The 16,304-nt window shown below is 42.6% G+C and overlaps 2 protein-coding genes across 3 annotated transcripts; both read right to left on the bottom strand.

The window, feature by feature from the left end:
• Nucleotides 1-548: 548 nt before the first annotated feature.
• igbp1 (immunoglobulin (CD79A) binding protein 1) lies at nucleotides 549-6,267 on the bottom strand. The gene is made up of 3 exons (XM_040010133.1): nucleotides 5,626-6,267; nucleotides 3,678-4,010; nucleotides 549-1,060 (listed from the first exon to the last, which is right to left on the bottom strand). Exons 1-3 carry the CDS (start codon nucleotides 6,094-6,096, stop codon nucleotides 788-790), a joined length of 1,077 nt encoding a protein of 358 aa, XP_039866067.1. The 5' UTR covers nucleotides 6,097-6,267; the 3' UTR covers nucleotides 549-787.
• A 603-nt stretch (nucleotides 6,268-6,870) lies between these two features.
• Nucleotides 6,871-15,609, bottom strand: LOC120720445 (magnesium transporter protein 1-like). Of its 2 annotated transcripts, none has more exons than XM_040010135.1 (10): nucleotides 15,296-15,609; nucleotides 14,705-14,874; nucleotides 14,506-14,623; nucleotides 13,903-14,043; nucleotides 13,620-13,760; nucleotides 11,042-11,131; nucleotides 10,448-10,511; nucleotides 8,528-8,602; nucleotides 8,111-8,201; nucleotides 6,871-8,007 (listed from the first exon to the last, which is right to left on the bottom strand). In XM_040010135.1, exons 1-10 carry the CDS (start codon nucleotides 15,389-15,391, stop codon nucleotides 7,992-7,994), a joined length of 1,002 nt encoding a protein of 333 aa, XP_039866069.1. In that variant the 5' UTR covers nucleotides 15,392-15,609; the 3' UTR covers nucleotides 6,871-7,991. The 2 variants fall into 2 exon arrangements, with proteins under 2 accessions (XP_039866069.1, XP_039866070.1); XM_040010136.1 differs by having other exon boundaries at nucleotides 15,311-15,599.
• Nucleotides 15,610-16,304: the final 695 nt, after the last annotated feature.

The raw sequence follows: 16,304 nt of genomic DNA, 5'->3' as shown, positions 1-16,304 counted from the left end.
CGGTTACTCATTAAGCACCTTGGCATACCCTTGGTTTTTAAGTGTGCTTTATAAATACAGTCAGTGCGCCCCAGGGCAGCTGTGGCTACAATGTAGCTTACCATCACCAGTGTGTGAATGTGTGAATGTAGTGTGAAGCGCTTTGGGGTCCTTAGGGACTGAGTAAAGTGCTATACAAATGCAGGCCATTTACCATTATTATTATTTTTCATTCCTGTGGGAGCAGTAAGCATGGACATAGCTTTTGTTAAACAGATATGTCGTGATGTTGTAGGACAAGGTTGTTATTGCTGTCTTTATATATAAAATCAAACAGAGACCAGCCATCATCTTCAAATCAGTGTGTGAGCAAAACGCTTCCAGTACGCAGCTGTGGGAACTGAGCAGATGATGCACGGAGACAGATTTCCAGGTCACAGGCAGACCAGAGACAATGAAGTGTCAGAGATCACCAACTCTTTCAGAGCTGTTTGATAGGTCATTCCTAAGCCTCGGGGAAACGAGGAGTCACACTCCCCATGACATAACAACAGGGATAAGCACGATGGTTTCAAGGTTCCAGCCAAATTGTGTATTTTTATTGTAAATGGAAACCACGACGGTACATAGGAGAATGTGATCCAATCAACAGAACGGTTGTAACATGAGTTAATCAGCAGTAGTGTTCATCTCCAGACCAACTAACCTGCAGCCAAAGTAATGAATGTACATATTTATTGATGCGGTGGTGTTTTTCTTCATTTAGTATAGAAATGAAGCGAGAGACAAGCCCGGTTGAACACATGAGCTAGCCCATATTCTGGCGGTTCCCATAACCTCTGCGGTGAGTGTCTTTCCAGTCATCCCAGTTTCTGGCCTTTAGCAGAGATTCGTCGTCATCGTTTTCAACCTTCTTCTCTTTTTCTTCTTCGTCCGTCTCGCTCGGATCCCCGTGATCCTCCGCAGTGGGCTTCCTGGGTACACCCTGGTCAGGCAGGACGCCGCGTTTCTTGTGCTGCTCATACCAGTCATCAACTGTCATGGTAGGAAGACTGGGATAACCGGCCCCGAACACCTTAGCCTGTGTGCAAAGTGAACACGTGGATTTAAAGACATCGATCCACGTTCAAGCAAATCGGAACAAAGTGACTCAGATTTTTTTAAACAATGACCGATCTGATATGAGCTTGTTAAATGAAGACATTCAAAAATGTACCTTCAGTTTTATGTTTTTGAGTGGCGTGATGTTCAAGTACAAAGAGCAGACTGACATTTGTTACGTTTTTGATCCCTCGTCAGATTTCAAGTACAGCACTTGCTGAAAACTTCAGCTAATCAGCGGTTCAAGCTATTCAGTTGAGCTCTGTTAAAAATTGTAACCCAACCAATGTTTCATCCGCTTCCAGTGTAAATGTCAGTGTTCAGAGGCACTGAGCTCTGGGACTAGCAGCTACATTTATGACAGTAATTCTTATTTTTAAGCAGACTGAAATTAAATTTCCAGTATTTGGTTGAATGTTTTTGGTTCAGTCTGCTGACACAGTGATGAGTCAGTGGATCCACATATCACAGCCGACTTCAGATATTAACACTTTTATGCTTTTCATGGTCAATTTCAGATTTCAGGTTTTTTTAACTGTAGCTGTAAAAAAACATAACTTTCTATAGAAAACCACCCAGACTTTTATGTCATTTAATCGTCTAATGCGTCATGACTTTGTGTAGTGTGAGTGGCCATAAAGGAGGGTTTTTATCAGTAGGAAACACTGAAACGTTCTGCTTGTTTGTGGTGATCAGCACCACAGGAATGATAAAGCACACTCAGACCTGTGAGACTCATTGCGACACTGAGTCTGTGTAGTACATGCACACATTTCTGTTTGATGTAATGTTCAACACTGAACTGTAACAAGTTTGTATTCAGTGTTTCCATAAAAGCCTCATCTTTATAGATTGACTTCCACTGGGGAGAACAGGTGAGGTTTAAGGCCTGGACAAGTTTGAAACCTTTTTGTCCTCCGCAGTGAAAAAATGGCTCAAAAATAAAAACGGGATCCTTTCAGCTCCTAATTTTACACATTCTGCACTCAGCTTTGCAGCGTCACTGAAATGCAGCCAGGTGCTGCTCATTTTGCATTTTCACTTGATCCCGTCACCGTTTAAATCCATCTCCCGTCTCTCTGTCCACCTGACCTGCACCACTACACCTGCTGTCTTCACAATGCCCCCCTTCCTTCTTTCACTAATGGTATGATCCCAGTCTCTGCGTGTAATTGGCTGCATGGTGTGTCCATCAAAATAAAGAGCATCCATGCCTGCATGGATCCTCAGCAGGGCTGAAGATTCAGTCCCACATACTGACAGGCCTGTGACATAACTGCGCCGTGAGTTTGACACGCCTGATCCAAACAGAAGGCATAATTCAAACTTTCACAGTAAAGCTTCAGATGCTACATAAAACAGACAGATGAACTGTTATCGTAGTTTGATACCATGTTTAAATTAGGTAGCTTGCTGAATGCTGGTGGCAGCCGTCCCACCTTGTTGCTGTGATTCCTCCACAGAGCAGGCTGAGGTCTACCAGCCTGTCTCCAAGGATTTGTAACATTAGTGAAATGAAACACAGCGGCCTCGCGTATCGCGGGAATAACCTGCGATAAGTGAAATCTGCAAAGTAGCCAACTTTATTTTTTACAATTACTATAGATGCTTTAAGGCTGTAAAGCCCTCACTACACACTTTATACTCTTTTCTCAGACAGGCAGGAACATTTTCACACTTTTCTCTCGTTTAAACTCTGAAAGTTCAAAATAAGTCCAGCATTACAGAATGAAACCAAAGGAACCTGCAGGTGACGACGTGTCATCGACACTGTTGTTTGTTGGGGAGAAAACGTACAAACATACAGTCCAGCACTTCAGAGTCACGCTGCTAGAGATCGAAGATTTATGTAAATGTGACAAGCTGAACGTAGCCAATCAGGACGCAGGACACAATACGCCGTTTCAAAAAGAAAAAGAAATTTCACACACAAAAAAAAAAAAAAAAATCAGTGAAACAGTGAGACCGCCACAGGTGAAGCGCGTTATAGCGAGGGAGCACTGCATCATATTAATAAAACTGCATTAACATAACGTTCCACAGGCCAATGAAAAATGACCATTCTGAACTCTTTTGATTATTTCTTATTGCTCATCAATAATGTTGTCAGTGCAGCAATGAAACATGAACAGGGGGCAGATGAACTGAGACGTGTCACAGTGGATTACAGTCACATGGAGTCGGGATGGGAACTGATAAGAATTCAGTGATTCAGATTCCATTATCAATATTACTTATTGATTCTCACGGCGTTCTCACGAACACCAAGCAGCATATCAAAGACATTTGTGCCAATTCATTACATGTTGTGAGGTCAAATGTTTGTGCATGTTGGAGCTTTGCTTTGATCCGTGTGGGTCATTACTGGGAAAAAGAACCGTATCACGCTGACACTGTTACAACAGTATGAGACATGGACTGGCCTCCCCAGACCCTGAACATCACTGAAGCTGTGTGACGCATCATCCTCACAGATGACTAACGAGCAGACCACTTTAGGAAATTACAATAAAGGCTGATTATGAGAGTCCAGGCTGCACGTGCAACCTTGTGACTGCATGCACCTTAATCAGTCCTACAACAACAAACCAGCTCACCTGCACAGCATCCTTGGTGAGGATGAAGGGTTTCATGGGGGGCCTGGGTGGGTGAGTGGGTTGCTTGGGAGCATTCTCCTTAAACATATCCATCTTTTTGAGTATCTCCACCTCTTGGTCAATGCTCTCTGTGTCCTCCAAACACACAGCGACCCATCTTCGGACATTCAGGAGGTAAAAATCTCTGGTGACTTCATCATCAGCTTGTCCGCTCTCCACAGCTCTCCGAACATCAGACAGTTTGGCCTCAAGCTCCTTCTTCTGACGGTACCGCTCAATTTTAGCTTGTCTCTGTGCTGCCATAGCAACCAGGTTGGTCGGGCCGGGGAAAGACTGAAACAAAAAGCACACGTCACCGATTCATTATTGACACATCCTCCAAATCACACACAGGTGAACTCTGTTATTTAGAAGCTTTCATGTAAACACACTAAAGAAAGCATCACTTTCTGGTTGTGTGACTTAAATCTGTGGAGCTTGGTGACATGTTCCCATCGGACACTTTTCTGTGACTGACTTATGTGACATAAATAAACCCAGACTTACAGCCTTCATTAGCAGTGCAGTTAACAGAAAGAACCTGTTGTTATATGAACACTGCAGCTTGTTCAAAGTACATGTGTTCAATGTGCTGTGTTAGTTCATTCAGAAACAAAGGCACAGGTGATTAGGGATGTACCAGTGATTTAGATCAAAGACCAACAACACAGTTTATGGCTGATCCAATCAGTTCAATTGTTGTTTACCTCAACTCATTGGTCGCTAACATGAAGTGAACAGCAGCTCGAGGATTTCACTCCAACAGCTTTTCTTTAATGTCAATTTTGTAGACAAACTAAAAACAAAGAAACATTTCTCCTCTCTCACCATAGTGTTCAGTGTGGCTTGAAATGCAAATAGAACTTGTAAACGTCAAAAATGTGTGAAAATATAAATATATTTACAGAACAATCTGGTCCGTCTGGTTTCCACCTGGAGACAGTCTTTACACTTTGAAATACACTACAGGTCAAAAGTTTGAAAACACCACAATTTTGCAGTTTTCTATTGAGAATGATGCAGTTTGATGTCTCATTGCACTCTGAAATTAAACCATGGTACAAATAAGCACCTGGAGTTAAAAAAGCAATCATGGAATCAGTTTATAGACCAAAATATATCCTAAACCTCTGACTCTTCAAAGTAGCCACCTGACCCAGTGTTCAGCTGGAGTACCCGGGGAGAACCCACACAAACCAGGGGAGAACATGCAAACTCCACACAGTGAGGAGAGAACTCCTCAGAAGAAAACTGGCTTTGGTTGGCACAATCATAGAATGAAGCACACTTTGTCCTGTGGAGATCAGGCACGGGACTGGGAGTCCTCTGAAAGCTACCAATGAAGGATGTTCCTGGATTCACACAAAGTAACGACGCATAAAAATCACTGAAACTTAATCACTGATATACAATCAGCTGCAGTGGTGCTTAAATTAAACGAGGCTGTACTTATTTGATTAAAAATGCTTTTGCATTTCGAAATTAGGATGATGTGATCTAACTGATACACTGAGCGCGACTTTTTTCTAAGCCCACTCCGGTGGGCTGGATTCAGTAATTATGCAAATGTAAGGTTGGAGACCTGCAGTCAGCTGAGACTGAAGACGTCACCTGGATGATGACGAAACGTTTCTCCCACTGAAAACGTCCAGATGAACAGAATCCCAGCACAAAAATAATAAACGCTTAATAATCAATTACTTATCCCAGAGTGTACTTTCAATTCTACACGAAAACCCACTGAGGATACAGGAAACGCTCATGACAAGAACGGATGTTAGTGAGAAACAAGCCCACCCATCTGCTGCTGACCAGTTCTGACCACGACCAAGCTGAGTGGGTAGTGTTTATGAACACAGCCGGAGGGTTAGCTCATTTGCTATTTATTTGCTCTTAGTTAGGTACTTACATTAGCTTTAGCGTTTCCATCTTCTGACCCAGGCCGTGCTTTTTCACCCGTGGAGTCTGGCAGTTTAAACTGTGACACCTTATACTCTTCACATCTCCTTAAAAAATCCATAAAGTAAGCGCGGGCCGTCTGGACTATTTCCAACCGTTTGTCCCGGGTGGTCTGCTTCATGGTCAGAGCTCCTAACAAAGCGGGCAGCAGCAGGTACTTCAGGTCTGCCGTGGCGATCTCCTCGAGCTCTTCGTTGCGACTAAACAAGTCGAGCTGAGCGACCATCCGGGAGGCTTCCTCTAACATTTGAACCCCGCGCTTAACTTTCACCTGAATACTGTTTGAGCCAAGAGGCTCGTTTGTGCTGTCGACCTCCTCGAATATTTTCCAACCACGATCTAACAACTCTGATAATTTAAGAGGTTCTGCGTCCACATTTAATGGCTGTCTAACACTGTTGCTGTTCTCCGATTCCGCCATCTTGCAATATTTTCCGGGTTCCTTCTTCTTCTTCTGTTTTTGAGGCTTAGTGTAGTTGAGTATTACCGCCTCCTGCAGGCAAACGTTAAAATAACACGTAAGACTTAGATACACGAAATAAAAATATACTACAGTCTCTCTATTAACTGCTCATAATCTGACCCGAAGGGTGGAAAAAAAGCTATTATAAAATAATATAATAGCATAATATTAATTAATTATTAATGTTTTTTGTATTTTGTCTGTCCTGTTCAGCACTGTAGCAATTACTGTGTAAAGGCCAAGAAACAGATTTATTTCCCCAACTGGACCTTTTGTTATACTTTGTCCACTTAACTGTCATAGCTGATTAGATTTTTATTAAGACTTTTTATTATTTATTTTAACTAAAAATTACAGAACTGGAAATGGTAAATAATAAATGTTGAATGTTACTGAGCAGCATACAGTACTAATAATGTATGATATGTTTAGAGGGAGCAGCCAACCGAGATAGTGTTCATAAGGTTTCTCTGTGTAGGCGCCTTATTGATATGACTATGAAAATATTAAAGTGTCACACTGACATCTGTTTTCTGAAGCGATATGTGGAATTATACAGTAAAAATACCAGAAATCATGTGTTACGTTTGACTGCAGCAGAAATGTGCCTCTTAATCCATATCTGAGAAACTAAACCAGTAACACTTTCAGACTGACTCAGGTAGTTTCAGTAAAGTCTGATGACCCCCCCCCACACACACACACACAAAGTGTCTATGACACACACTGATCCTCAGTTACGACACTTTAATATCAGCAACAGTCAGCTCTGATCAAATATTCCCTCTTTGTTGAACTTGATAACACACATTTAAAACACAACACACAAAATGCAACCTTCTCCCAGTCCTCATGTACACACACATGAAGACACATGAGTCCCATCATGCTCTGCAGATAAGGCCCATTTGGAAAGAAGTATGAACAGTTAGCTTGACAACAAAGTACAAACATATTTTCATCAATCTGACATTTTCCATTTAAAAACAAAAGGGCCGTGATCACAATAATAAGACACCAATGATTACTGATTATGGGATTTTACTGAGCCATGTAATGAAAGTAACTTTTGTTTCTACAGATCATATTTTACATGTGAGGGCCGTGATGCCGACAACAGGTTTAGTTTGTTAACCCCAAACACAGGAAGCGTTTCTGTTCCAGAAACAGAGCTAACTTTAACAGTTACTCCGGCAAATAAATCAAATATCACATTTAAATTTAAATGTGGGTTTAAAATCAAAACTATGCTCTCTGTTGACTGTTTGCCTAACTGCAACACAAGTGTACAAACTCAGTAAAAACCAAGCAGAGTATTACTAAAGGAGGGAAGCATTTGTACATAAAAAAGAAACGTTAAGTGCACCAACAGATCCATATATGTCTCAACTGATGTTTTAACAAAACCTTTTTAGTACAAATAGCACACAGAGTACTGCTGCTGGATCCTAAGAGTCACAGCAACAACAGACTGTAATGTCTGCTGAGGTCTCAGCAACAAGAACTAAACAGTCCTGACTCATGTCTGCACTTTAAGACAAAAACACAGTCTGCAGGTTAGAAATGAATCACAAATCAAACAATTTGGCCCAAGTTCAGACCAAGAAGACACCTTTTGGTACACGACTGTTCATGTTGCACAGCAGCGATCAGAGCTCTGTTGTTGTAAAGGAACCACTTGTGATATTGTAAAAGGCACCGTATGTATATGATGTACTGACTTTATTAAACAGATCAGAGGACAAATCATGGCTTGGCAGACAGTTTTTCATCAAAGATGCTGTGGACAGCACCCTGCAGCACGTCTGTCCTCTGACTTATACTTGCTCTGACTCTGGAGGAGCTGATCAGCACTAACTCATCAGGAAGCTGCAACAGAGACGAGACAACTTTCAGTCCATACGACACAAAGCACCATCTGAGCCGGTCGCAGTCGATTAAACAGGAGAATCCAACATTAACATGTTCACACCTGTATGGATATCCATGGTACTTGGCTCTGAAGATCGACAGCAACCAACTGAAGAACAGCATAACTAGACCGATACCTGCAACACACATAACTGACACGCAGGGTTCTGCGATTATACCTCCTTATGCATGATGCAGACAAGTAAACAAACTCAGGGACGATGATTTACTGACTGGTTTAGAGAAGGTTAGGTTAGACAAAGTTATTATCTGGAAACTGTGGAGTGTTTGTGTTTTCTATATTCGTACACAGATGCTCTGAGGTCAGAAGAACTTGGATCATACACAGGAATGCACGTACAACTGAGATGTTCTTGTTGCTCTCTGTTGGAAAATGATCTTAGACAACCCGAAGACACAATCTGTGTGTGTGTGTGTGTGTGTGTGTGTGTGTGTGTGTGTGTGTGTGTACACGTACTCTTTCTCTTTCCAATATCCATGTCTGAAGTAGCAGCTTCACACAGTAGAACTATTCCCATGGTAACAGCCGCATCTGACAGCTGGGTCAAGGGTTGAACGAGTTCATAGCATCCATCTACTCACAGCTAAGCTTTTACTTTATTACCACCATTCACCCCAGAAATAAACACAGACAAGGCTACGAGAACCAAGACTGCCAGGAAACTGAGCAGGTACAAAGGCCTGAGCCACTGGGACAGGGCCCAGCTGTTCTCTGTGTACCCCTCCAGGGGAAAAATGTAATCAATTTAAAAAATATACTCAGATATGAATCAACACTAACATTTAATGGAATCATTGTGCTGCATTTTGGCTTCCTGCAGCTGACACAGCACTGCTGCACACAGAGCTCATCCCTGAAAAAGCTTCTGCACACAGTGGCCCAAAATGACCAAGTGAAGAAAGTCTGCTGGAAATTCTTGCAAATTTATGCAAAATTAAAAACCCAAAACGATCACATGTACAAAAATATTTATTTGCCATGAAAGTCAAAGTTAAGCAGCGTGTCCTGTTTCTGCTGCTTTACTATGTGACTGAGGCCCAGCTGTGGTAAAGGCACACACTCTGACATGCACCAAGTCCAAGCAGTGGTCTGTAGACAGTAGTGAGGCTTAGCTCTGGGTGAGTGTACAGAAACATTTCTACAGCACTGAAGGTCTTAATGAGCGACGTTGTCTCCATCATCAGTAAATGGAAGAACCTGGAACCACAAGGACTCTTCCTACAGCTGGCTGCCCGGCCAAGCTGACTGATCGGGACAGAAGGGTCTTAGTAGCGACACCCCTGGGTGAAAGGCACAGGACAACCTGTCAGGAGTTGGACCAAAGCCACCAGAAGGACACTCAGACCGGGAACATAGTTCTCTGATTAAACAGAGCCTGAAGTCCTGGCCTGAATCCCAAAGGTCATGTCTGGAGGAAAACGGGCACCGCCTGGACGGTGCCATCCCTACAATGGAGCCTGGTGGTGGCAGCATCACCGTGTGGGGATAAACTTTGGCAACAGAAACTGGGAGACAGTCAGGGTCGAGGAAAGATGTACGTACAGACACGATGATGATAGCCAACTCCAGAGCGCTCTGGACCTCCGACTGGGGGTAGGCTGAGCTTCCAATAGGACAAGGAGTGGGTTCAGGACCACTCTGTAAAATACTCTCGAGCAGCAGAGCAGGAGCCCAGATCTGAACGTGGCTGAATCCCTCCGGACAGATTTGAAAATGGCTGTAAACCAACACTTTTAATAAAATCGAATGGTGCTTGAGAGGTTTTGGAAAGAAGAATGCTGTGTGTAAACTTTTGAGGCAAAAAGTGTCTGTATTGGATTTTGGAATAACACAGGTGGTGTTTACAGTTTGATGTGCTAATTCAGAATAATGTCGCACATCAAACTGAGAAACATGAAAAAGCTACAAAGGTGCTTTGTGTCACAGCTACACTGTGGGCCGTGAAGTTATTTCAACAGTGGAGACAGGTGTGCTGATCACAGCCTGTGATTCTGTCAAACATGCATAAGTTAGACAACTAAGAGACATGGCTGAAATCCCCTGTGTCCCACCAGAGGGAGGCCCCGGGGCAGACCCAGGACATGCCCAAGATCTGGCCTGGGAACACCTCAGCGTGTCCCTGGAGAAGCTGCAGGAGGTGGCTGTGAGAGGGAGGTCTTGGACTCACAGCTTAGGCTGCCGCCTGCGTGACCCGGCCCCGCACAAGTGGCAGAAAACAGAATTTTTAAAAAATGGCCCAATATGTTAAAAAGGAGATCGTGTGTTTGGTGCAGAGGGAAGCCGTTGTTATCCATGGAAGGTTGTTGAGCTGACAGAGTGTGTGTGTTTAGTGGACACGGCCACACAAGTGTTCATCTGCAGAAAGCTGAAGGATACTGAAGAGGAGGACGATGTGCGTCTCTGCCACGAACTGTGCCTGACTGCTGCCGTGGATGTAACTCTGAAAACACACAGTCACATCTCTCACTTTTCAAATCAATGTATTTCCTTAGACTGGTCAAAAGATTACATGCAGTAAATGTGGCCATGAGTGTCATGGTGACCAGCGCGCACCTTTAATAACCCATCACTGCGTGCTCTCTAACAAATATGAATTTATTTGGGATTTTCTCCACACAGGCTCACAACTTTTAATCTTTTAAGACGGATTCGTTTCTCGTTAGTGATCATTATTCACTACAACTTTATACTTCCTTTATTTCTACTGACTAGTCTATATGTGTGAGGCCATGTGTGGAATAAAGAAAATCCAAAATAAATTCAGCGCGAGTCATTAAAGACGTGTGTCGTCCAATCATTCAGCACGGTAACCTGCATGACATTCATGGTCATGATGATGTCATCTCCTGACCGCTTCAGTCAGCTTACAGCGACACACGTCAGTTAAGTGCGTTGTTAAATAGTTGTAGTAACTCTGTTGGAGCCAACATGTTATATTAGTGACATGAGTGAAGTGTATGTGTGTCTTACAACTTGTCCTGTGCTGGGGTTTTTGTGAGCATAAGGTGGTCCTCTGATGTGGTTCCACATCTGGCCTGAGGTCATGACCAGGACAAAGCACTGAAACACAAATAAGATGCGTAAAACACAAAGACGTCGGAGCTGTTGGGTGTTTTACGTGAACAAAAACATCTCATTTGACTGTAAGAGGTTCACTTGTTCACACATTTTATCACAAAAAAAACAAAAAGGAAACATCTCTCCGGTTGTTTCCACCGTCTCCAGATTATTCCAGGCAAGTGTTTCCAAAATCTATGGAGAAAGAGTTTGTTTTATGATCATTATATATCAAACGTACAGAACTAAACTGACAGTTGGTCCTTCCCAGCTCATCCGAGGTACTGCAGTTACACTGAATCACATGCATGTATAGTACTGTGCAAAAGTCTTGCCTCTTTGAGCGATCTCTTTGTGCGATCTCTTTGTGCGATCTCTTTGTGCGATCTCTTTGTGCGATCTCTTTGAGCGATCTCTTTGTGCGATCTCTTTGAGCGATCTCTTTGTGCGATCTCTTTGTGCGATCTCTTTGTGCGATCTCTTTGTGCGATCTCTTTGAGCGATCTCTTTGAGCGATCTCTTTGAGCGATCTCTTTGAGCGATCTCTTTGAGCGATCTCTTTGTGCGATCTCTTTGAGCGATCTCTTTGAGCGATCTCTTTGTGCGATCTCTTTGTGCGATCTCTTTGTGCGATCTCTTTGAGCGATCTCTTTGTGCGATCTCTTTGTGCGATCTCTTTGAGGGATCTCTTTGAGTGATCTCTTTGAGCGATCTCTTTGTGCGATCTCTTTGTGCGATCTCTTTGAGGGATCTCTTTGAGGGATCTCTTTGAGTGATCTTCAGGACACATCAAGCCCTTCTTTGCACGTTAGCTGCATTTTGTTCAGTTCTCTGTCATGAAAATCATCTGTCACAATTTTAATGATACCCAGTGCCTGGAAATTATTTTGCCCTTTTTATTGAAAAACTGGAGACTGTGTTTGCTTAATGTCAGACTTTTTACTCACATGCTGCTCCTAAATACGTTTGTATTACAGGTCTGTGTTTAGTCACACGTGTCAGTGAAGCACACTGTGTTAAACAACTGTTTGAATTACTCGAATGGTTGAAGCTCCGTCTCTTTCTTTAACATTTCTAGGCTCTTTAGATTGTTGTGACTTGCATGTTTGTATTTCTTGTTGGACCTGAAACACTACATGTATAAACCTGCACCGTGGAGGCCTGGAGGGTCGAGTTTGTGCTGTCGCTGGCTGCAACAGTGAGTTTTATGTTAAAACTCACGGTCCATGTTCACACTGCAGAGGCACACAATCAGCTGTCAGAGCAGAACACGACATGCAACCAACACTACTGAATGCAATCACAGTCTCTCTTTTCCCACCTAAAACTAAGCAGTTCACAGTTACAGGCACCACATGCACATCCCTCCACAAACAGGTTTCTTATTGAAACACAGTCATGTCCTCCCCACATCAACCTTTTTACCCTGCACACGTGCTGATTGGATTCCTGTTCGTGCGTCACTAAGAAACACGTTTGTGACTTGATTGGCATGTAGAGCGTGTTATGTTGTGAAATGTCTGCATGTGATTGGGAAGAGAACGATGATTTTATTGGATAAAATAGTGCTGATCGCTCCGCTCGGGGCGCCCGGACAGACAAGGAAAAATCTGTTTCTGACTCCGGCTTCTTGTTGCAGTGTCACCCAACTCAAACAGGCTCTCCTTCACACCAAAAGGAAGCGGTGTCATGTGATTGTGGTGGGGCAAAATTCCTCCACCCACTGTAAAATACAATGACAGCTTGGCCACTGTATTTAACACGTCACCTTCCACAAACCGGTGCCTGCTCCTATGTCATTGTAATGAATGTATACTTTTACAATATTATTTTGTTCTACGAAATTAGAAAAAGATGCTGACATATCCAAGTGTTTGGCTAATAGCTCTTTGGGAGTCATCTTTTGGGGGAAATGTATTATTGCAACAGGCTGGTAGCAGCAAAGTGCCGGGATTATTGGATCATTCGTCTGTGTAGACACAACAAAGGTTAATCTTTTGAGCTAGATGCCTTTTTTTTATACATAAGCCAGTGTTAAGTCCTCTGAAAACGGTCAGGTACAAGTACTGAACCAAAAACGATTGAAAAAGCAGCCAGTGTCTAAAGAAACCCTGAAACAAAAGACAGCTCGGCGAACTGAAAGTCTGGCTTTATGGAAGCAAAACAAAGTCAAGACTTCTGCACACTAATGTAGAATACAGTTCTTACAGTAACTGTGGAGGAAAGCGCCCACAGGAGAACTACACCTGCTACAGCAGATCTACTTTGTTTCTGTCTCGTTTGTGGTGTGACTTGTATTGAGCCACAGGTAATGTGCACACCCATGTGTACCGTCACATTTCACAACACTATAAGGCTATCTGACGTGCGTTTGGACATGGTGTGGAGATGGACGACAGAAGATTTTGATCTTTTTTTTCTGAACTTGGATCACCAGAGAAAAAGCAAATAAGCATTTCAGCATGTGTGTGTATATGATGGTAGTTTTTACCAGTGCGGAGAAGGCCCAGACATTTGTGTTGAAGAGAAACTCTAAATTGTGTCTTCGTAGATATGCAAGTCCACCAATCACAGCCAGAAGGAATCCCAGCAGGAGAGGCCCTGCATAGTTGGGAGGACGAATGACACGGATCTGAAACACACAAACATGAGAGTAGACTCCAGAGGCTCTCACCATGCCCGTGTTTGAATATGTTTGTTTGCTTTAACTAGAAGTCTGAATTCATTTTATTGCAAACATCTTCACTGATCTCATTGAAACGTTTGACACTTACTTGTACATCAGTTCTGTCTGCCACCCATCTAGCCAGCTGCTCAGCCGCGAAGCCTCGGACCTGGAGCTCATACGTATCAGACCTTCGAGGTTTTCCTTTGGATGGGAAATGGAGGAATGTTGGGGCAGAATTCATATTCAGCTGAAAATACAGAGAGAATCAGAAGATTAGATACGTGTAGTGATGGGATTTAACAAGTTAGACTCCTCTTGGATGTCTGATTAAATGTAATCAAATATGTTCTAATATTTATCATCTTTTACTAGAGACAAAGGTACAGGGCGAACATGCAAACACAACAGGGAAACAGCCCAGGGGTTGAACACTGCACACATTTTTAAGTCAACTAAATTTGTTTAGACAAATGTATTGTACAAAACGAAAGTGTGATAATATTAAAATAACTGAAGCAGTCTGCGATCTAACCACTCATTTTATTCATGATTTTATGAAGAAAAAACATGTTTTCATTAAACCAAATGAGTGCCAGCATTAAATTATTATAAAATTACAAAGTTTCTCTGAGATTGCTTCATTATATATACACAAGTTGGCCTGACTGAGATGTTTTTAAATGCATGAAAACAGAATAAAATGTCTCACCATCTGAAATACATCTGATCCTTCATCAAAGTCGACTGACGCAAAAAAGACTTTATTGGTAAAGGCAGAAGAAAAACGCCAGGAGTTAGCCAGCACCTGGAACTCCTCATCAGCTTGCCTGAAAAGGAAACATGTTTTAAAGTCGCAAATGCAAGCTGGAATAAAAGCAGTGCATGTTCTTCCTGTTGCTACTTGTTACCTGCACACTCCACATTGTCTCTGTGGCTGCAGTGCTGTAAACATGATGACCACTGAGTAGTTTCTAGGGGGAGCCTTGACAAAACGACGAAACTTATCTCCATTCATTTTGATGACTGATCGTTTGGAGGCCCACTCCATCATCTGCGTCACCTTCTCTGACAGCAGAGTCTACACACACACAAAGACACCAACACAACTGCTAAAGCTCCAGTAGCAAAAACAAACGTCTTTCTATTGTCTATGCATTTTATTTTCGTTCAGTTAAACGCGCCCTTTAGGCGTTAGAATAAAGGTAATTAATGTTTAATTCATTTCCGGTTTAATAACGCCCAGTCAAGTTTACAACCAGTAGTTGGGTTAGTCGGCGCTAACAACTGTGATCAAACTAATGCTGTCTGATGAAATTAGCATGTTATTTAAGCTACTGCTGTAACTGCTAAAACTACTTTAGATAATGAGTAACTGAGCTCTTTCTAGCAGCTGTTAGCTTAAGCTAGCTACCAAGAATGATGCGGAAACAGACGACGTGCAACTTTGACGAAGTTGGAAAAACTCCCTCCAAAGTTTAACAACTTCCTTGGCTACACACCACTGAAGACATCACCTCTTTCTTCTTCTGCGCCTCCGCGGGTTCATAGAAGAAGACAGCGAGAAGAAGCAGCGAAGTCAAAACTTTTCCTAACATTCTGCTGCACTATCCACACTACTACCAAACACACGCGCGCGCGCTCGCGAACACGCGATAATATCCTGTCAGCTTTCCATTGGTCACATCTCAGCCAATCACACAGAGAGCAGTCCTTCCTTCTGGTTTCTCTCTTCTTCGTTTCAAAAACCGATTTGAAACAAGCTGCTCATTGCCGCCACCTACAGCTGTGCTGCAGAGCCAGGTACCTGGAGTAAGGATACCTCAAAACAGCATTCCTACGTACGAATTTCTCCGTACTTCTGATGTAATCCACTGACGAGTTTAGTGTGCTGTGACCTAATCAATAATAGTGAATAGGAAATATTCTGCAAACGTTCGCTAGCTAGCCGACTTTGTAGACGTGACGCAATGCGTGTACAAAAGTTAGGATACGGTTGCCTTTGGTAAAGACTGCAGTTCGTGGGACAATCCACAACCTTCCCCACAACTTCAGTTTCACCGCTCGGCTTAACTCTATCACCGGTGCGGATACTCACGACACCGCGTCCCGTTTTCCTGTCACCGCCACAGTTTTCGGCAGCGGTACCAACTGTCGCAGCTCCCGGAAAGTTAAGCCTAACAACATGATTATTAGAGGTTCATGCGTCATAAACTATAGTGTCACACAACTCTGAGTATTATGCAAACAATTTTCAGCATTTAACCAATTATTTTCTCGTCTTATTTTTGTGTTTTATTGCGGCAGCAGTAAAGATGTCTGTTACCTACACTCTGACCAACAATTAGTTGACATTAAACTGCCGTAATCAATCGTTTTTACTCAAGGTGAAACTACATGTTTAATTTCTATTAACATAGAATCTTAAATTATGCATTAAATAAATCAAGTTTACAATAGTACGCTTTACTCAAAATCATTAGTAAAATAATTCTATAAAACTTAAACATA

This window comes from Simochromis diagramma, unplaced genomic scaffold, assembly GCF_900408965.1.
Source record: "Simochromis diagramma unplaced genomic scaffold, fSimDia1.1 OVJJ01000585.1, whole genome shotgun sequence".
NCBI lineage: Eukaryota > Metazoa > Chordata > Actinopteri > Cichliformes > Cichlidae > Simochromis > Simochromis diagramma.
The sequence above is the reverse complement of the archived record's forward strand: the minus strand, read 5'-3'. Positions and strand labels throughout refer to the sequence as shown.

Excerpts from the sequence above, each read along its gene's own strand:
- igbp1 (XM_040010133.1), bottom strand. The coding sequence starts at position 6,096 with ATGGCGGAATCGGAGAACAGCAACAGTGTTAGACAGCCATTAAATGTG. Across the intron at positions 4,011-5,625 it reads ATGGAAACGCTAAAGCTAAT|TCTTTCCCCGGCCCGACCAA; the intron begins GTAAGTACCTAA and ends TTTTTGTTTCAG. Across the intron at positions 1,061-3,677 it reads TCACCAAGGATGCTGTGCAG|GCTAAGGTGTTCGGGGCCGG; the intron begins GTGAGCTGGTTT and ends CTTTGCACACAG.
- LOC120720445 (XM_040010135.1), bottom strand. The coding sequence starts at position 15,391 with ATGTTAGGAAAAGTTTTGACTTCGCTGCTTCTTCTCGCTGTCTTCTTC. Across the intron at positions 8,603-10,447 it reads GCACATCGTCCTCCTCTTCA|ATGCGGCTGTTACCATGGGA; the intron begins GTATCCTTCAGC and ends CCCAGCTGTCAG. Across the intron at positions 8,202-8,527 it reads GGATATTGGAAAGAGAAAGA|TTATGTGTGTTGCAGGTATC; the intron begins GTACGTGTACAC and ends CCTGCGTGTCAG.